Below are 18,569 nucleotides of genomic sequence, written 5' to 3'. Positions count from 1 at the left end.
ACCTTTCAAGTATTTGAAGAGTGCTCTCATGTCTCCCCTCAATCTTCTCTTCTCCAGGCTAAACATGCCCAGTTCTTCCAGTCTCTCTTCATAGAGCTTTGTTTCCAGACCCCTGATCATCCTGGTTGCCCTCCTCTGAACATGCTCCAGCTTGTCTGCGTCCTTCTTGAATTGTGGAGCCCAGAACTGGACGCAATACTCTAGATGAGGCCTAATTAGGGCCGAATAGAGAGGAACCAGTATCTCATGTGATTTGGAAGCTATACTTCTATTAATGCAGCCCAAAATAGCATTTGCCTTTCTTGCAGCCATATCACACTGTTGGCTCCTATTCAGCTTGCGATCTAAAACAATTCCAAGATCTTTCTCGTTTGTAGTATTGCTGAGCCAAGTATCCCCCATCTTGTAACTTTGCCTTTGGTTTCTATTTCCTAGATGTAGAACTTGGCATATATCCCTATTAAATTTCATCCTGTTGTTTTCAGCCCAGCACTCCAGCCTAGCAAGAATTAAACTGCCAGTATCATACTGCCTCTATGCAAATCTATGGTGTGACCACACTTAGAATACTGTGTACCGTTCTAGTCACCACACCTAAAAAAGGATATTATAGAGTTGGGGAAAGTGCAGAAAGGGGCAACTAAAATGATGAAGGAGCTTGGAGCATCTCACCAGTGAGGGAAGGTAACAACAGCTGGGATTGTTCAGCTTGGGAAAAAGGAGGCTGAGGGGAGACATGATAGAGGTGTACAAAATTATGCATGGGATGGAGAAGGTGGAGAGGGATACATTTTTCTCCCTCTCTGAAAATACTAGAACCCAACGGGGTCCTCCCATTAAGCTGATTAGTGGGAGATTCAGGACAAATAAAAGGAACTCCATCACACAGTGCAGAGTTAAACTATGGAACTCACTACCACAAGATGTAGTGATGACCACCAGTTTGGACGGCTTTAAAAAGGGGTTGGATAAATTCCTGAAGGCTATCAATGGCTACTAGCCCTGATAGTTGTGTGCTATCTCCAGTATTTGAGGCAGTAAGCCTGTGTGCGCCAGTTGCTGAGGAACATGGGTGGGAGGGTGCTGTGGCACCATGTCCTGCTTGTTCATCCCTGGCCGATGGCTGGTTGGCCACTGTGTGAACAGAGTGCTGGACTAGATGGACCCTTGGCCTGATCCAGCCTCAGGGCACTTCTGATGTTCTTATGAACCAATGACCTAGTCCCCACGAATACCCGAGCAGCCGCGTTCTCCACTAAGTGAAGTTTCTGAATTGTCTTTAAAGGCTGTTGAATCCCATCTTCTTAGATTCAACCCAGTGTTCCAGCCTGTCTAGATCCTTTTGCATCTTGATCCTGTCTTCGATCCAAAGGGAGAGGCGGGTAAGAAATAAATTATTATTATTATTATTATTATTATTATTATTATTATTATTATTTGGAGTTGACTATGCCTCCTAGCTTGATATTACATTTGATAAGCATCCTCTCTACACCCTCATCCAAGTCATTTATATAAAAAAATGAACAGGACAGAATCCTGTGGCACTCCATTTGCGATCTCCCTACAGGAGCAAGCCATGCCATTTCTCTGAGAAAAGGCCCCAGCCCACCTGGGGTTCCAACTGGCCCACCAGGTTCCCCAGATGCCCATGCCGCCTTCCCCTCGACTGATAATTGTTTGGTGCTTGTGCAGCTTCCCCCCCCCCCCCATACTGTTGTTTTTATACTGTTGTTTTTATGTTTCTGATGTTTTTTTTAAATTTTGTATACTTTTTAATGTTTACCATTTTAAACTGTTGTAAACCGCCTAAATGTAATCTCCCGCTTTATTAATTAACAAGCTTTCCACCTTTCTGTGCCTAACAAGGAAGGTAGGTTTTATTTAAGACCAGGGACAGTTCTGAATATCTGATGGATTTTTATGTTCCTAAAGATGGGGTTAGCTCTTGCTTCTTTGTTCCAGAATTATCCGAATAACCTGTGCAGCATTGAGCAGAGAATCATCTAAACCAGTTGACAATTTTCATCTTATTTATTATTTATTAAGAGAAGTCACATGCCTTTTTATTTCAAACAATACCAAAGCAATTTACAAAATAAAACCCCCAAAGTGATGGTTCACTGAGACTGAGGCTGTAGCTAGACCTAAGGTTTATCCCAGGTTCATCCCGGGTTCGTCCCTGCCTGAGCGCTGGATGCCCTGTGTGGCACTTAGATGAACAGGTTTGACCCCAGGACAATCCTGGGATAAACCTTAGGTCTAGCTATAGCCTACATCTAGATGGCCATCTGATCGTTACAACACCGAGAGAGCAATCGTATGGCACCTAGACAATGTCTGGGGGACATAGGGTAGTTTGGTTTCCTGATTCTGAGATCGGAGACAGGAAACCACGCTCCCGTGCCCTGCCCCTCATAGCAAGCACAGAGGGAACTGTGCTGGTTGTTGCTATGAGCTCTCAAACTCAAGCTCATACGGAGTAAAAGGGGGCATGCCAGTGGGCAGGGAGGGGAGGAGACCAGGGAAGTGGGGATATGAACTCTTCCAAGATGTCTCCAGCCTCCTTCCCTCCCCCTCCCCAAAGCCTCCGCTAGATGGGTGAAAATGCCCATCTAGCTAAAGGCAGAGCAGGACACACAATGTGACTACTGCTCTGTATTGGATACTCGTAAGACTCTGAATTTGGAGTTTCACGAGTACCCAGGGCAGATTAAATAGGATACCGCCCTAAGCCCATTTTTGTTCTTCGGTCTTTTTTTCTCTTTCCCCTTGCGTAAGTTCCTGCCCAATGAAGAGTTCTGGAGAACTTGAAAGTTTGTTCACTATTTTGTAACATTTTTTTTGTTGGTCCTAATAAAGATATTGCCCAAATGTGTTTTTGGGAATAATTCTGTCTTTCTTTGTTGCTATGGTACTTTAATACCTAAAGAGGGATGATTATTTTATGTAGTGGGAAATATGTCCCCAATCTCAGCTGTGTTAATTAGAAACCAAATTTGCAAATACATTCTAGTCCAGTAGTTTCATAGTGGAGCCTTCCTTTGAAGTATTTTTCTTGAAATATGGTGACTTTCACTTCATTAACAGTGCCATATGAAATTACCAGTGCAATCTTATACATGCCTACACATAAGGAAATCCCACTGACTTTATTGAGGCATACTCCCAGGTAACATTAAAAGGCAACAATAAAAGCACCATGTACATTGATGGTGCTATATAAATAAATAATAATAATAATAATTGTTACTGGATTGCAGGCCTAAATGTTCTCTCACTGGTTTCTACATACTGCCATTTCTGTACATTCCACTGAGGTCTTAATATCAATCATTCCATAGAATCATAGAATCATAGAACAGCAGAGTTGGAAGGGGCCTACAAGGCCATCGAGTCCAACCCCCTGCAGGAATATCCACCCTAAAGCATCCCTGACAAATGGTTGTCCAGCTACCTCTTGAAAGCCTCTAGTCTAGTGTGGGAGAGCCCACAACCTCCCTAGGTAACTGATTCCATTGTCGTACTGCTCTAACAGTCAGGAAGTTTTTCCTGATGTCCAGCCGGAATCTGGCTTCCTTTAACTTGAGCCCGTTATTCCGTATCCTGCACTCTGGGAGGATTGAGAAGAGATCCTCTTTTTTATACTGTTTTTATGTTTTTTTAAATTTTTGTATACTTTTAATGTTTACTATTTTAAATTGTTGTAAACAGCCCAGAGAGCTTCGGCTGTGGGGCAGTATATAAATGAAATTAAATAAATAAATATATAAATCCTGGCCCTCCTCTGTGTGACCACCTTTCAAGTACTTGAAGAGTGCTATCATGCCCAGCCAATCTTCTCTTCTCCAGGCTCAACATGCCCAGTTCTTTCAGTCTCTCTTCATAGGGCTTTGTTTCCAGACCCCTGATCATCCTGGTTGCCCTCCTCTGAACACGCTCCAGCTTGTCTGCGTCCTTCTTGAATTGTGGAGCCCAGAACTGGACACAATACTCTATTGCAAGAATTATTGCAACATATTGAGAATCATTGCAACATATGCTATCAATTGCCAACAATGCCCATCCACTGTTTAATTCAGAAAAACAGGCCATTTTCTATGCATGAGAACTAATGGATACAATACAAAACTGGTCCCTGTGGACTTTTAGATTATAGGAATTTATATTTGTAATACCTTATCACAAGGTCAAAAATAGTTTCAGAGGGGCTACAGTTCCAGAGAAGTGCATGACATTTGCATGCAGAAAGTCCCAGGTTCAAACTCTGCCATCTCCAGATTAAAAGGATCTCAAAGCGATCCTTTGCATACCAAGAAGTGAGTTTAAGGGGGGAAATGTAAAAAAAATCAACGGATGACCCAATTCAATTCAAATTTGGCATGCTTAAAGCTCTCCCTAATATCTTTTACTGTGCCAATGTTGGTGTCTTTATCTTTAAAGCTTATGCAGATGTAAGCATTTCTTTAAAGTCCTGCCCCTGGACCCCAGTGGCAGCTTGGAAGATACACTCAAAATGTAGTGGCTAAATACGGCGAATCTTTTTGTTTTATTGCACAATTAAGTCAGGATGCCTGGGAGTACTTCACAATCAAAGCAGATTATAAGGTGGAAAACTTCTGAGTCTTTTGCATGCAGTTCGCAGTGATTGCACAGTATAACGCTGGTGTGATAAAGCTCTCAGACTAAAGTTGTAAGAGAGAACTGTGTTCACATTTTGGAGGGATTCTGTTCCCAGTTCAAATAGGGAATACGGTGCTAGGTAGAACTCATGGTCAATATCACATTGTTATGCCTTCTCTATTACTCCAAGTGAAGTTCTAAGGGCAGAACTTACTTCTCTTAGAGAAGTCTTGTGGTCTTTTTTAAATTATTATTGTGAATATCAACAAACAGAACAGAAAACACATTGTGAAAATGGAAAAACACATTGTGTATATAAAATTATCATTTTCCATCGTATGTACTGTTAAAAAAGTGGGGGAGTTATACAAAGGTTTCAAGAAAAGCAGACCAAATATCTGTATACTTATCCACTTGCAAGTTGCGTCTATATAACACTCGTTCAAAAGTTGATAACGTTATTAGGTCCTCGATCCATTGCATTATGGGAGGTGTGGATTTGTCCTTCCAATGTGATAGTATAAGTCTTTTGGCTGTCCTAAGGGCTCTGAAGATCCATCTGCGCTGACTGTGTGTTAACTACCAAGAAGCCGGTAGGTAATTTAGGAGATGCACATTATTCCATATTGTAGATTGTTTCTGTACAACGTTAATCTTTATTATAACCTCTTCCCAAAAAGGGGCAACTAAGGGGCATTGCCCCAAAATCCTAATTACCCACATGTTTAGTTTTTAATCGGTTTTTAATGCTTTATGTGTGTATGTTCTGTGTTTTAGAGTTTTAAATTCTGTATACTTGTTTTTACCTCAATTTTAGAATTTCTGTAAACCGCCCAGAGAGCCCTGGCTATGGGAGCGGTATATAAGTTTAATAAATAAATAAAAATATGAGTTAAAGAAGCATTAGATGCATTGCATCTCCAACAATTGCGCAAGTTAGACAAACCCTTATCGAAAAGGCATTGTGGAGTCAAATAGACCCGAAACTGAGTTTGGGATTGTTTAGCTTGGAAAAAAGGAGGCTAAGGGGAGACATGATAGAGGTGTACAAAATTATGCGTGGTATGGAGAAGGTGGAGAGGGAGACATTTTTCTCCCTCTCTCAAAATATTAGAACCCAATGGGGTCATCCCATGAAGCTGATTGGTGGGAGATCCAGGACAAATAAAAGGAAGGACTTCTTCACACAGCGCAGAGTTAAATTATGGAACTCACTGCCACAACCTGTAATGATGGCCACTAATTTGGATGGCATTAAAAGGGGGTTGGATCAATTCCTGGAGGCGAAGGTTATCAATGCCTACTTGCCCTGATGGTTGTGTGCTATCCCCAGTATTCAAGGCAGTATGCCTGTGTGCGGCAGTTGCTGGGGAACATGGGTGGGAGGGTGCTGTTGCACCATGTCCTGCCTTGTTTGTGGTGGGCCACTGTGTGAACAGAGTGCTGGACTAGATGGACCCTTGGTCTGCATTGAGCAGGGGGTTGGACTCGATGGCCTCGTAGGTCCCTTCCGACTGTGCTATTCTATGATTCTATGATCCACTTCTCAGGTTCTTATGTTCTTTAAATGCCCTACAGGGCGCCCCATAACAACAACAAAACATTCCCAACGCGCGCTTTGGCCAATGAAAAACCGGGGGCGGGGCTCTAGGGTGAAGTTCAAGGGGGGGCCGTTTCCTGCCGCCGCCTCCGGTTGCTTAGTAACATGGTTATGGCGAGGCCCTCCCGGAAAAGCCTCTGGGGGGGGCGGGTTGCTGTTGCTGGGCAACCGCGCCCGGCTGTGGCTGTTGCGCAGTTTGCGTGCGTATGTGATGCGCCTGGCCTCGCCGGGAGCGGGGCTGCCGTAAAGCCAATCTGCCGTAAAGCCGCGCCTTCACCCTATCTCCCGCCGCCGCCGGGCGCAAAATGCCGTGAGCGGCGCCCGGTCGGTCGGTCGGTCTTGCGGAGGGGTGGTCGAGGGCTGAGGCGGAGAAGAGAGCCGGCGAAGGCGGGGGGTGGCTGGGTGGGGGGTGACCCGGCTCCGTCCCATGCTCCGTCGGCGGCGGGCGGCCCTTTCCTTCCCCTCCCCCTTCATGCGGGGCCCGGGCCGGGGCTGCGCCGGAGACTCCCCCGCCCGATATGGCCAGGAAAACAGTTAGCAGGAAGCGGAGAGCGGCTGCCCCCGCCGCGGGGCCCGGCGGAGAGCAGGTCAGGCCGCGGCCGGGAGTGCGTGAGGCGTGGGGGGGGAGGGGGAGGGGAGAGTGGGGTAGCCCCCCCAGGATATCAGCAATATTTATTGATCGATCTCCTAATAATGGTGGGGAGGAGGGGGGCACCCTGGGGGTCGTGTGTGTGTGTGTGTGTGTGAAGGAGACGGGACGCGGGGAGGAGACTCCTGGGTGGGGGTGGGTGGGTAGCCTTTGGAGGGGGGGTCTTTACCTGGGGGGGCTCAGGGGGAAGCAGCCTGCTGAGGTGACGGAGTGGGAGGGTAGGGTGACCCTATGAAAAGGAGGACAGGGCTCCTGTATCTTTAACAGTGGCATAGGAAAGGGAATTTCATCAGGTGTCATTTGTATTATATGGGGAACCTGGTGAAATTCCCTCTTCATCACCACAGTTAAAGGTGCAGGAGCTATACCAGACTGACCAGATTTAAAAGAGGGCAGGGCGCTTGCAGCTTTAACTGTGGTGATGAAGAGGGAATTTCAGGTGCTGCATGCATACAAATGACACCTGCTGAAATTCCCTTTTCTATGCAACTGCTAAAGATACAGGAGCCCTGTCATCCTTTTCATATGGTCACCGTATATAAAGCCTAACTCGGCCCGCGCCTGCCCTAGAATCATAGAATCATAGAATAGCAGAGTTGGAAGGGGCCTACAAGGCCATCAAGTCCAACCCCCTGCTCAATGCAGGAATCCACCCTAAAGCATCCCTGACAGATGGCTGTCCAGCTGCCTCTTGAATGACTCTAGTGTGGAAGAGCCCACAACCTCCCTAGGTAACTGATTCCATTGTTGTACTGCTCTAACAGTCAGGAAGTTTTTCCTGATATCCACCTGGAATCTGGCTTCCTTTAACTTGACCCCATTATTCCGTGTCCTGCACTCTGGGAGGATCAAGAAGATATCCTGACCCTCCTCTGTGTGACAACCTTTTAAGTATTTAAAGAGTTCTCTCATGTCTCCCCTCAGTCTTCTCTTCTCCAGGCTAAACATACCCAGTTCTTTCAGTCTCTCTTCATAGGGCTTTCCTCCCCGCCTGCAGGTCGTTGCATCATCGCCCTCCCTCTGTCATCCTCCTGATTATTATTTTTTATTTTATTGCAAGTTACTGGCAAGGAGTGATCGCAGGACAAACCCAGGGCAGTGCATAGAGAGTTCGGATGACACGTTAATCCACTGAGGGGGAGTTAATAGGAACAGAATGGGGAAACAACCTTTGATTAGTGTGTCATCCGAACTCAGCCAGAGAAGGGTGGGGAAGTGGGATGCGTAAAACAGCACAACAACAAAGCCGCAAAGGAGTCTCTACGTCCACTGTGGATGTGGTTCAGTCCGAAGCGAGACAGGCACGAGGAAGGTGGGCTTGCAACACCGGGGAAGGTCGAGGTAGTTAGGCCGAAGGTTGAACCCAGGAACATCCCGGGTTCGTCCCTGCCTGAGCGCTGGACGTCCTGTGTGGCACTTAGGCCGTAGCTAGACCGAAGGTTGAACCCGGGATCACACCGGGTTCGTCCCTGCCTGAGCGCTCGACGCCCTGTGTGGCGCTTAGATGAACAGGTTTGACCCCAGGGCAATCCTGGGATAAACCTCAGGTCTAGCTATGGCTTGAGTCTCTGTCCTGCATACACAAAATCCGCAAGCCTCGCTGTTCCACCGTGGGGTTCGGCTCGGGGACCCTGGAAAAGCCTCCGGGGAGGGGGCTCCGGCCCCAAAGCGCGCTTCTTGGGGAGCCCACGGCCAGGCGCGTTGAAGGAGCAGCAGCAGAGGGTGGTGGGTTGCCGTGCGCCCCGAGGGAGGCCGCCTCTGGATGGCGCCCGGGGATGGAGAGGGCGCCTACGATGGCGCCCATGGCGAATGGGCTGCCTGCCGCGCGTTGCCAAACTTCCCTGCCAGCCACGGGGCAGGCAGCAATGGGGAATTGCGCCTCCGGAGCGCGGGGGTCCGTGCAGCTGGAGCAAGCTGGGAGGAGGAGGCGGCCCCCGCCGCCGGCCCCGCTTCTCCACCCGCCGGGTCGTTGCCCTCCCCGAGACCTTGTTTAGAATCGAGGTTCGGCGGCTCGTAACCGACTTGGCCGAACGCCACGGGAGCGGCCAGTCGCCCGTAGCTGCCTCCCTCCCTCCCCTCCATAGCGGCCCAACCGTGCCCGGGTGGAGCCGCGATGCTTCGGACCGGCTGCAAACGGAGGGGCCGGAGCCGGCGGGGCGGAGCCGCCCCAGGGAGGAGGCAGGTCTGTTTGGGGAGCGAGAGAGTAGAACGCGCAAGCGGGTGCGTTCACACGAGCGCCTGCCACCCGAAATGGTGTCTGAAACGGCCCCCGTTGGACCTCAGGCCCAGGCCTCCCAGGGACTTGCCCCGGGGTGTACTACTACACGCTCCCAGGACTGGATGTGGCTTCTTACAAAATAAATAAAGGGGTGGGAATCCCTGCAGATTTTTCTTTAAAAAGCAGCAAGTTTGGATACAACTCCTCTCCTGGATTTGCCCGTTTTCTGTGTGCGGGGATCTTATTTTGATGCGAGGAGGAGCATTTGGACAGTGGGAAGGGTGCTCATGGGATTGAAGTTGTACAGCCTAGATGATGATGATGATGATGATAATGATAATAATAATTGCAACATAATATCTCCCTGAGAACTAGGCCTTAGATATTTGGGTAACGCAGGTGCTTAACGCTATGTGTGCGATCCAAAGGGAGAGGCGGGTAAGAATTTATTATTATTATTATTATTATTATTATTATTATTATTATTATTATTATTATTATTTGAAAATACCTTGAAGATCATCAATGTAGTGATAGTTAATTTGATTTATTCGCCACTTCTCCACCCCAAAGAAGTGCTGGAGGTGGCTAATGAAAATAAATATTTTTTAAAAAACCATGCAATAATAATAATAATAATAATAATAATAATAATAATTTATTTATTACCCACCTCTCCCTCAGGATCGAGGTGGGGAATAACCCTAAATAAAATATAATACATAAAATTAGTTAAAAGAGCATATAAAACCAAAACAATATTAAAATAGCAATCACAGCATCTTAAAAGTCTTAGGTTTAAAATTCATCTGGGTAGGCCTGCCGGAAGAGACTAGTCTTCACGGCTGTCTTAAACTCAGAGAGAGCATTAAGCTGATGAATCTCCTCTGGCCGGCCGTTCCAGAGTCTGTGGGCGGCAGAAGAGAAGGTCCTCTGGGTAACAGTGGCCAGCCTAGTTGTGGCTGACTGGAATAAACTCTTCCCAGAGGACCAGAGTGTGCAGGGCGGATTGTATGGGAGAAGGCGATCCTGGAGGTAACCTGGACCCAAACCATAATAGATCAAGGATTGGATCCAGATTTAAGCTGGATCAACTTTGATGGAAGAAGTGGAATTCCCTGCCTCCTCAGCCGCTCCAGCCCCCTGAAAATAGTACAGCGGGAGACTATGCTGGATGGGGTGGACTATAGTGTGAGAAGGGGATTGAGAAGGGGATCACTCAAAATTGGGTGTTGGTACCTTTCTCTTGCAGAAGGTCCTTTCCTCTTGCGGAAGGCAGATCCTGGGTCCAACCCCAGACTCTTAATAAGGCAAAATAAGCTGGTGAAGAAGAAAAAAGAGTAGGTTAAATGATAAATATTGTTGTTGATTCCTCATAAACAGTGGTGAGAAATAGCAGACCATTCGAGCAATGTGCTTCATTGCTGAGCTAGAGCTTCAATTTCGTAAGCAAGCCCACCACACTTACTGCTGTATTGCAGGTTGGATAGTTTGTTGTTTTTCCCTTTTAATATTGTTTGGGAGTTTGTCATGCATCGTGCTTTCTCCTTTCTTCTAGTTCCCCTTAGAACGAAGCCTCTGATCTCAAGAGGCTTCCAGGTATCTAATGCCCTGCCAGGCTGCCGTCCGGAGGCATTTTTTGCCTCTCCAGCCTCCTTTTGTGAAATTATCCTCTGGGTGGGCCTCTGAGCCCATCTAGCGGTGGTGCAGGGGCTGGAGATACCATAGGGTTTCTCAAATCCTGCCCTCGCCCCACCCACCAGAACATACTCTTTTCTCTCCCTCAGAGGCCGTATTTGCAACCTTGGGAAACAGCCAAAGGTGTTCTTTCTGCAGCAGCTGTGAGTGGGTGGGGGATTAGAGTCCCCCTCAAGGTCATAGCAATGTCTACAGCCTTAATAGGGGGATTCTGAACTAGGGGCCATAGGATTGCTCTCCTCGAGAGTTTAAGCAACTCCCAAATCATTTAAACTCTAAAAATAACTTAATTTGATGTAATTGTATTAACCACTTGCTTTTAAATTGGGAAATTGCATCCTGGCTTAGTGACAGAAACAAAACAATTGTGATCTGAAGTGTTAATGGCTTCCAAACATGACTTCTGGAGTCAAATTCAAGGCAGATAGCTGTACCACATCTTCTAAATAATTTATTTAATGCTTGCTGAGAATTCTGGGACTTGTGGGATGTTTTTCTACCTAAACACGCTTAGGATTGTGCCCTAAGTTTATTTTAAGAGCTTCATGGAGAATTTTTTAAAAGCGTCTGCCTGAAAGTACATTCTAAATATGCACAAGACTCAGTTTTCTCGACGGGGTTGTTTCAGAACATTAAAACTTGAATAAATCATTAGAGATTCAAATGCTCTTAAAGTGTTTATTTATTTATTTATTACATTTTTATACCGCCCAATAGCCGAAGCTCTCGGGCGGTTCACAAAAATTAAAACCATAATAAAACAACTAACAGTTTAAAAGCACAAATACAAAATACGGTATGAAAAGCACAACCAGGATAAAAACCACGCAGCAAAATTGATATAAAATTAAAATACAGAGTTAAAACAGTAAATTTAAATTTAAGTTAAAATTAAGTGTTAAAATACCGAGAGAATAAAAAGGTCTTCAGCTGGCGACAAAAGGAGTACAGTGTAGGCGCCAGGCGGACCTCTCAGGGGAGCTCATTCCACAACCGGGGTGCCACAGCAGAGAAAGCCCTCTTCCTAGTAGCCACCTGCCTCACTTCCTTTGGCAGGGGCTCATGGAGAAGGGCCCCTGTAGATGATCTTAAGGTCCGGGCAGGTACATATGGGAGGAGGCGTTCCTTCAAATAACCTGGCCCCAAACCGTTTAGGGCTTTAAATGTCAATACCAGCACTTTCTCACCATGGAGTTAAGCTTTTTTTAAAAATATTGGATTAACTGCAATAGCTTTCTGTGAACACGGTCAAGTGCAAATGTATGTATTTAAAGTATTTTTTAGTCTGCCTTTCAAAGCAGTTTACAAATACTAGAAAGAAATAAACCATAAAATCAAAACTACCTAAAATCCAATAATAATCGCAATAATATAAGCAGAATAAAAAACACACATCATACATCAAATGCACAGGAAAACAACAAAAGTTTTAATCGATACCTAAAACACAATAAATCAGTGCCACACAAATATATCAGGGTAGGGTCTGCCATAATGTTACTACTCTGAAGAAGGGAAGGGAAACCTGGAACAAGGCCTCTGAAAGTGATTTATTTATTTATTTATTTATGTAAGGATTTTTATGCCGTCATTCAGCCAAAAAAGGCTCTCACGGCGGCTTACAAAAGTATTTCTTGACAGTCCCTGCCCACAGGCTTACAATCTAAAAGACATGACACAAAAGGAAAGGGGATTGGGAGGGAGGAGGAGGAGGAGGGGGGGGAAAGGAAAGCAAATTCAGACACTACAATCTTAGTTGTAAAGTTCAGCAGTTACAGTTGACAGCAGGAGGGAGGGGGCTCTCAGCTGGAGCTGGACCCAGGCACGATGGAGAGGTGCCTGGCTGCTGCTTCCTCCCTCACTGGTGGCCTCTGCAGAGACAGTTGGTAGCAGGAGGGAGGGGGCTCTCAGCTGGAGCTGGACCCAGGCACGGTGGAGAGGTGCCTGGCTGCTGCTTCCTCCCTCACTGGTGATGATAAAGAATAGCAAATTCATAGAATCATAGAATAGTAGAGTTGGAAGGGACTTACAAGGCCATCGAGTCCAACCCCATGCTCAATGCAGGAAGAGATCCTAGCCCTCCTCTATGTGACAACCTTTTAAGTATTAGAAGAGTGCTATCATGTCTCCCTTCCATCTTCTCTTCTCCAGGCTAAACATGCCCAGTTCTTTCAGTCTCTCTTCATAGGGCTTTGTTTCCAGACCCCTGATCATCCTGGTTGCCCTCTTCTGAACACGCTCCAGCTTGTCTGCGTCCTTCTTGAAGTGTGGAGCCCAGAACTGGACGCAATACTCTAGATGAGGCCTAACCAAGGTGATGCTCCCACCTCCTGTGGGAGCATCACCTGTAGACCTGAAGTTCCCCGATGGGAAAGTCAAAACTGTTAACTGATTTATCATCTTTAGGGAAATTTATTTTTAATAACCAGAGCTCTTGTGAGCATCATGAGTATCATGCAGAATGTTGATCTGTTGCAGTGAGGGATGCTTTTATATTCTTGTTTCGCTAATGAATCTTTTCAGTGGGGCAGGTTAAACAGAATCATTTCAAGGTATTATGTTATGTACTGTTGATGTTTTCCCATAGTACGGCTGGGATCACTCAGTTCACAAAAGGAAGCGGCTCCCCCCCGTTAAAAGGTCACTGGTGTGCTACCTGAAAGGAAGAGAAGTGAGGCTGCAGAACGAGTCCAGCTACCACCGATTGTTGCATGGCTATGCAGCCCAACAGCTGCCGAGTCTCCTGAAGGAAAGAGAATTTCAGCTTGGGACCCTTAATAAAGTGTTTGCTTCTCAGTGGCTGAATCACCAGCAAGTGGTGTGTGGGACAAAATGTAACACAGTAAGTACAAATCTCTTTTTTCTTTAATTTTCTTCGGCCAGAACTGCTCCTGGATATTGTGTGGCTACAAACGCAGCTTAGAAAGAGACCAAGCAAAGAATTTAGTGAAGAGCTCACCCACACTTTCTTGACATTCACTGCATTTGTGTATAGGATCCCCCTAAACTTTTGTGTATTTGCAGCATTTGCTTTTCATTGAAAGCCATGAATCCATTAGCTTAATATTGTAAAGACTAAAAGGACTTGCAGCTAGTTTTTTGGGTTGTTGTTTTTAGGAGAGGTGTTACTACAATTGCTTTCAGGAAGAGCTCATAGTTCAGTGGAAGGGCATGGGCATTGGATTCAGATAGGACTTGGCATCTCCAGGTAAAAAAGATCTCAGCAGGCTACCTGAGGCCATGGAGGGGCTGCTGTCAGAGACCAGAGACCAGGGGCATGTCTACACCAGCTATTTATCCTGGGATCATCCCTTTGCATCCAAATGACACACAGGGAATCCCGGGAGCAGGCAGAGACAATCCTTCCATTTTCCTGGGATAATCCTTAGGTGTAGAAAGGGCCCAAACTGGACTGTATGTTGCGTGAATGGCAGTTCCATTCTCGGTGCATATAGTTCGTGAGCTGTTGCCGTCAATCTAGTGCAGTGTTTTTTTAAAAAATCGATATTTTCTTCTCACTGAATTGCATGCAGGCTAGTGAGCAGACTGGCAGCAGAGGAATGGCACGCTCTGTCCCGCCTCTAAGCACAGCATAGGAACACAATGGATTGCTGGCGGAGAGATGGAATGCTCTGACCCTCCTCTGCCAGCCCCCTGCAGCCTAGTAAAATGTTTTATAGCCTACTAATCCCTGTGGTCTTATTTCAGGAATAGCCTCGAAACTCCCGATGTTATTAATGTTATAGCAGTCGCAAAGACCTAGTGTTCGACTGTTCATGGCTCCGTTACAATGAACAGTTTGGTTAAATTTAACTGAGTTTGCAGTTCTTTTCCCTGTTCTGTGTTCAGAACTGACTGTGCCATGACACAGGCTCTTTACAACAAGCCTGTCCGCGGACACTCCCTGCTCAAGCTAAGTGTCATCACTTTATGAGCCTGAGGTGAGGGACAAACACTGCCTTTCTACCAACTATGTGGAGAAAGGGGTTAAACAGGAATGATTTCAGGAAAAAAATAATGTGCTGTGAATTATAGGTGCTGATGGTGAATTAATGCCAGAACGGGTGTTATATGTATATAACTGCAGATGATAAATGCCAAGGAGACATGTGGGATTTTTGTGGTAGTAGAACAAACTGAATAAAAAATTATTTCAATGTTCACAAGCTTTGTTTCATAATAAAACTTTTCAGACCCTTGTTAAAACCTCTCATCCGATCCTTTCTCTCTTCTCATACACGCTTTCCCTTCTCTCACACCTTCACTCTTGAACTTCCTTTATTAGGATTGTTTAATATACACCAACTGACTATCTGCACACTACACTCAAAAGTCAACCCTCTTTACCCTGATCTTCTCATTCTCCCTCGAACCAAAGTACTTTAAAAAAACACACCACTCTATCACTTCAGTCATTCTCTTATATATCCTCCTCTCCCCTCCTAAGATATTCAATCTCCACCCGCTCAGGTCAACCTTCTAAACACAATAGACTTACAAATTCTAGACATAACATTAGGGAACTGACTTGTGGGGTGTAACGCCACACTGACTGACGAGATGTATTCTATGGAGACTTGGCACTAAACAAAGTCATTCCAAGGAGTGGAATGGTTAGCTGCAAAAAAAATAGAAAGTGTCCAGGAGGTTCTATATATTAATGAGGCTATTGGCTGTGTGTAATCTGGCAGAGCAGAAACCCTAGTGCCTTCCAGCTGTGTTAGACTATTATTTATTTATTGAAAACATTTGTATCTCGCCCTATATCACTAGGATCTCAGGGCAGCGTACAGATAAAACTATACAATATAAAACAATAAATATGCACAGCTAAAAACAAATCAAACCATTAATCAAGTTAAAATGAGTATATAATTCAAAAGCAGTAAAAACAATTAAAACAGTTATAACAATGTGCGAGCTTGGCGAATTTAACCATCAAAGGCTTTGTTAAAAAGCCATGTTTTTACTTGGCGCCGGAATAAAGTCAGCGTTGGCACCAGTCGGGCCTCCAAGGGGAGGGCATTCCACAGTCGGGGTGCCACCACAGAGAAAGCCCTCTCCCATGTCCTTCCATAGTGAATGTGTTGCATTGGTGGGATGCGGAGGAGGGTGCCTTCAACAGATCTCAAGTCTCAGGCAGGCATATATAGGGAGAGGCGCTCCCTCAAGTATCGCGGTCCCAAGCCGTTTAGAGCTTTAAACATCATTACCAACACCTTGAATTCCAACCAGAAGCATATAGGCAGCCAGTGCAATTCCTTTAAGACCGGTGTTATGTGGTCTCTGTAAGATATGGCTGCCAGCAGTCTAGCTGCTGCATTTTGCACTAGCTGCAACTTCAGAGTCGTCTTCAAAGGCAGCCCCACGTAGAGTGCATTGCAGTAGTCTAATTGGGAAGTTACCAGTGCATGCAGTAGTGTGGCTAGGTTGTCTCTGTCCAGGAAAGGCCGTAGCTGGTGGATCAGCTGAAGCTGACCCCAAGTACTCTGGGCCACAGAGTCCACCTGAGCCTCCAGCGACAAGGATGGATCTAGAAGTAGAATCATAGAATAGCAGAGCTGGAAGGGGCCTACAAGGCCATCTAGTCCAACCCCCTGCTCAATGCAGGAATCCACCCTAGAGCATCCCTGACAGATGGTTGTCCAGCTGCCTCTTGAAGGCCTCTAGTGTGGGAGAGCCCACCACCTCCCTAGGTAACTGATTCCATTGTCGTACTGCTCTAACAGTCAGGAAGTTTTTCCTGATGTCCAGCTGGAATCTGGATTCCTTTAACTTGAGCCCATTATTCCGTGTCCTGCACTCTGGGAGGATCGAGAAGAGATCCTGGCCCTCCTCTGTGTGACAACCTTTTAAGTATGAAGTACTCCCAAGGACAGGTTGCTTAGCCAATTCCAGGACTCAGGAACCACCAATCCACAGAGCTTCTGTATTACCAGGATTCAGCTTCAGTTTATTGGCCCTCATCCTGCCCATTACAGCCTCCAGGCACTGGCCCAGCACCTTCACTGCCCCAGCTGACTCAGACGACAAGGAGAGGTAGAGCTGAGAATCATCAGCATACTGATGACACCCAACCCCAAAATCCCTAATGACCTCACCCAGCAGCTTCATATAGATGTTGAACAGCATGGGGGATAGAATAGAGCCCTGTGGCACCCCACAGCTTAATAGCCATGGGGCAGAACAGGAATCTCCCAATTCCACTGTCTGGAATTGGTTCTGAAAGTAGCAGTTGAACCACTGTAACACAGTGCCCCCTACTCCCATCTTGTAGAGCAGATCCAGTAAGATACCATGATCAATGGTATCAAAAGCCACTGAGAGATCCAGGAAGATCAACAGAGTAGCACTCCCCCTGTCTTCCACCCAGAGTAGGTCATCGGTCAGAGCAACCAAGGCTGTTTCAGTGCCGTGCCCTGGCCTGAAACCAGACAAATGGGTCCAGATGTCTGCACATTGTGATGTGCAAAAGCTCTGTCCCACCCCATGATTTTGGCTTCTTGCTTGTCCTGTTCCTGGTGTTCCATTAGAGCAGAGCAAAGCATCTGTTTTGTAGACTGCTTCAACCTGCTAAGTACGTTTGCCAGCTTCTGCATGAAACCTCTGGTTAACTCTTCCTTAATAAGTCTAGAGAAAATGCAGCTGAACAGGATAGATCTGTGTAAAGGTGTAGCAATGCTGAAATGTAGCTTGCTGTGGTGCATTGCTGAATATTTCACCTTCTCTACTTTCAATGGTTTCTTTAGAACACTCAGATATGCTTGGGGGTTTTTCCCTTTGGGTTCCTGCCTCTATGAGCTGGAACAGACTTAACCAGATTTCTGTTTTTCATTTTGGCTCTACTTAGACTTCCAATGGAGACAGCCTCAGAGATGGTGAGGTCTGTTGCAGGGGAGAAGTTTAGATTGGGGCTGGCCATGTCCAGGGACCGATTTCCCCACTTGAACCCACCGAGGGTTACATCCAGCCTGCCCGTGCTACACTGCGGAATCTGCTGCTGAAATTTGGCAGCAAACCCCCTGCCCCTGATTTTACTGTAAAAGGGGCCACCCACCTGGTTTTATAGCAAAACCATAGGGTTGTTTTTTGTTTTTGTTTTTTGCTGCTGTTGCCACCAAAGCAAGAAATTCGCGAGTGGTGGGGGCTGCACAAAAAGTTAGGGGGTTGGAGGTGTATGTCAGCCACTCCTATTCCAGGTTATAGCAAAACTGTCCCCAAGTTTTCATGGGGTCAAATCCTTGTTCCTAATGGCTGCATTTGAGATAGAATCATAGAATAGCAGAGTTGGAAGGGGCCTACAAGGCCATCAAGTCCAACCCCCTGCTCAATGCAGGAATCCACCCTAAAGCATCCCTGACAGGGGGTTGTCCAGCTGCCTCTTGAAGGCCTCTAGTGTGGGAGAGCCCACCACCTCCCTAGGTAACTGATTCCATTGTCGCACTGCTGTAACAGTCAGGAAGTTTTTCCTGATGTCCAGCTGGAATCTGGTTTCCTTTAACTTGAGCCCGTTATTCCATGTCCTGCACTCTGGGAGGATGGAGAAGAGATCCTGGCCCTCCTCTGTGTGACAACCTTTCAAGGATTTGAAGAGTGCTCTCATGTCTCCCCTCAATCTTCTCTTCTCAGGGCTAAACATCCCCAGTTCTTTCAGTCTCTCTTCATAGGGCTTTGTTTCCAGACCCCTGATCACCCTGGTTGTCCTCCTCTGAACACCCTCCAGCTTGTCTGTGTCCTTCTTGAATTGTGGAGCCCAGAACTGGACGCAAAACTGGACGTGA

At 46.3% G+C, this 18,569-nt stretch overlaps 1 protein-coding gene across 1 annotated transcript in view; it reads left to right on the top strand.

The window, feature by feature from the left end:
• Positions 1-6,636: 6,636 nt before the first annotated feature.
• DCAF12 (DDB1 and CUL4 associated factor 12) overlaps positions 6,637-18,569 on the top strand; it is a 31,974-nt gene continuing 20,041 nt past the window's right edge. The window contains exons 1-2 of the mRNA XM_063128300.1: positions 6,637-6,810; positions 13,376-13,630. Of these exons, the coding sequence (XP_062984370.1) occupies positions 6,742-6,810; positions 13,376-13,630 (324 nt within the window). The 5' untranslated portion in view covers positions 6,637-6,741. The remainder of the gene's footprint in view (positions 6,811-13,375; positions 13,631-18,569) is intronic.

The sequence above is a fragment of the Elgaria multicarinata genome, chromosome 6 (genome assembly GCF_023053635.1).
Source record: "Elgaria multicarinata webbii isolate HBS135686 ecotype San Diego chromosome 6, rElgMul1.1.pri, whole genome shotgun sequence".
Classification (NCBI taxonomy): domain Eukaryota; kingdom Metazoa; phylum Chordata; class Lepidosauria; order Squamata; family Anguidae; genus Elgaria; species Elgaria multicarinata.
This window is presented reverse-complemented; position numbering and strand designations above follow the sequence as displayed.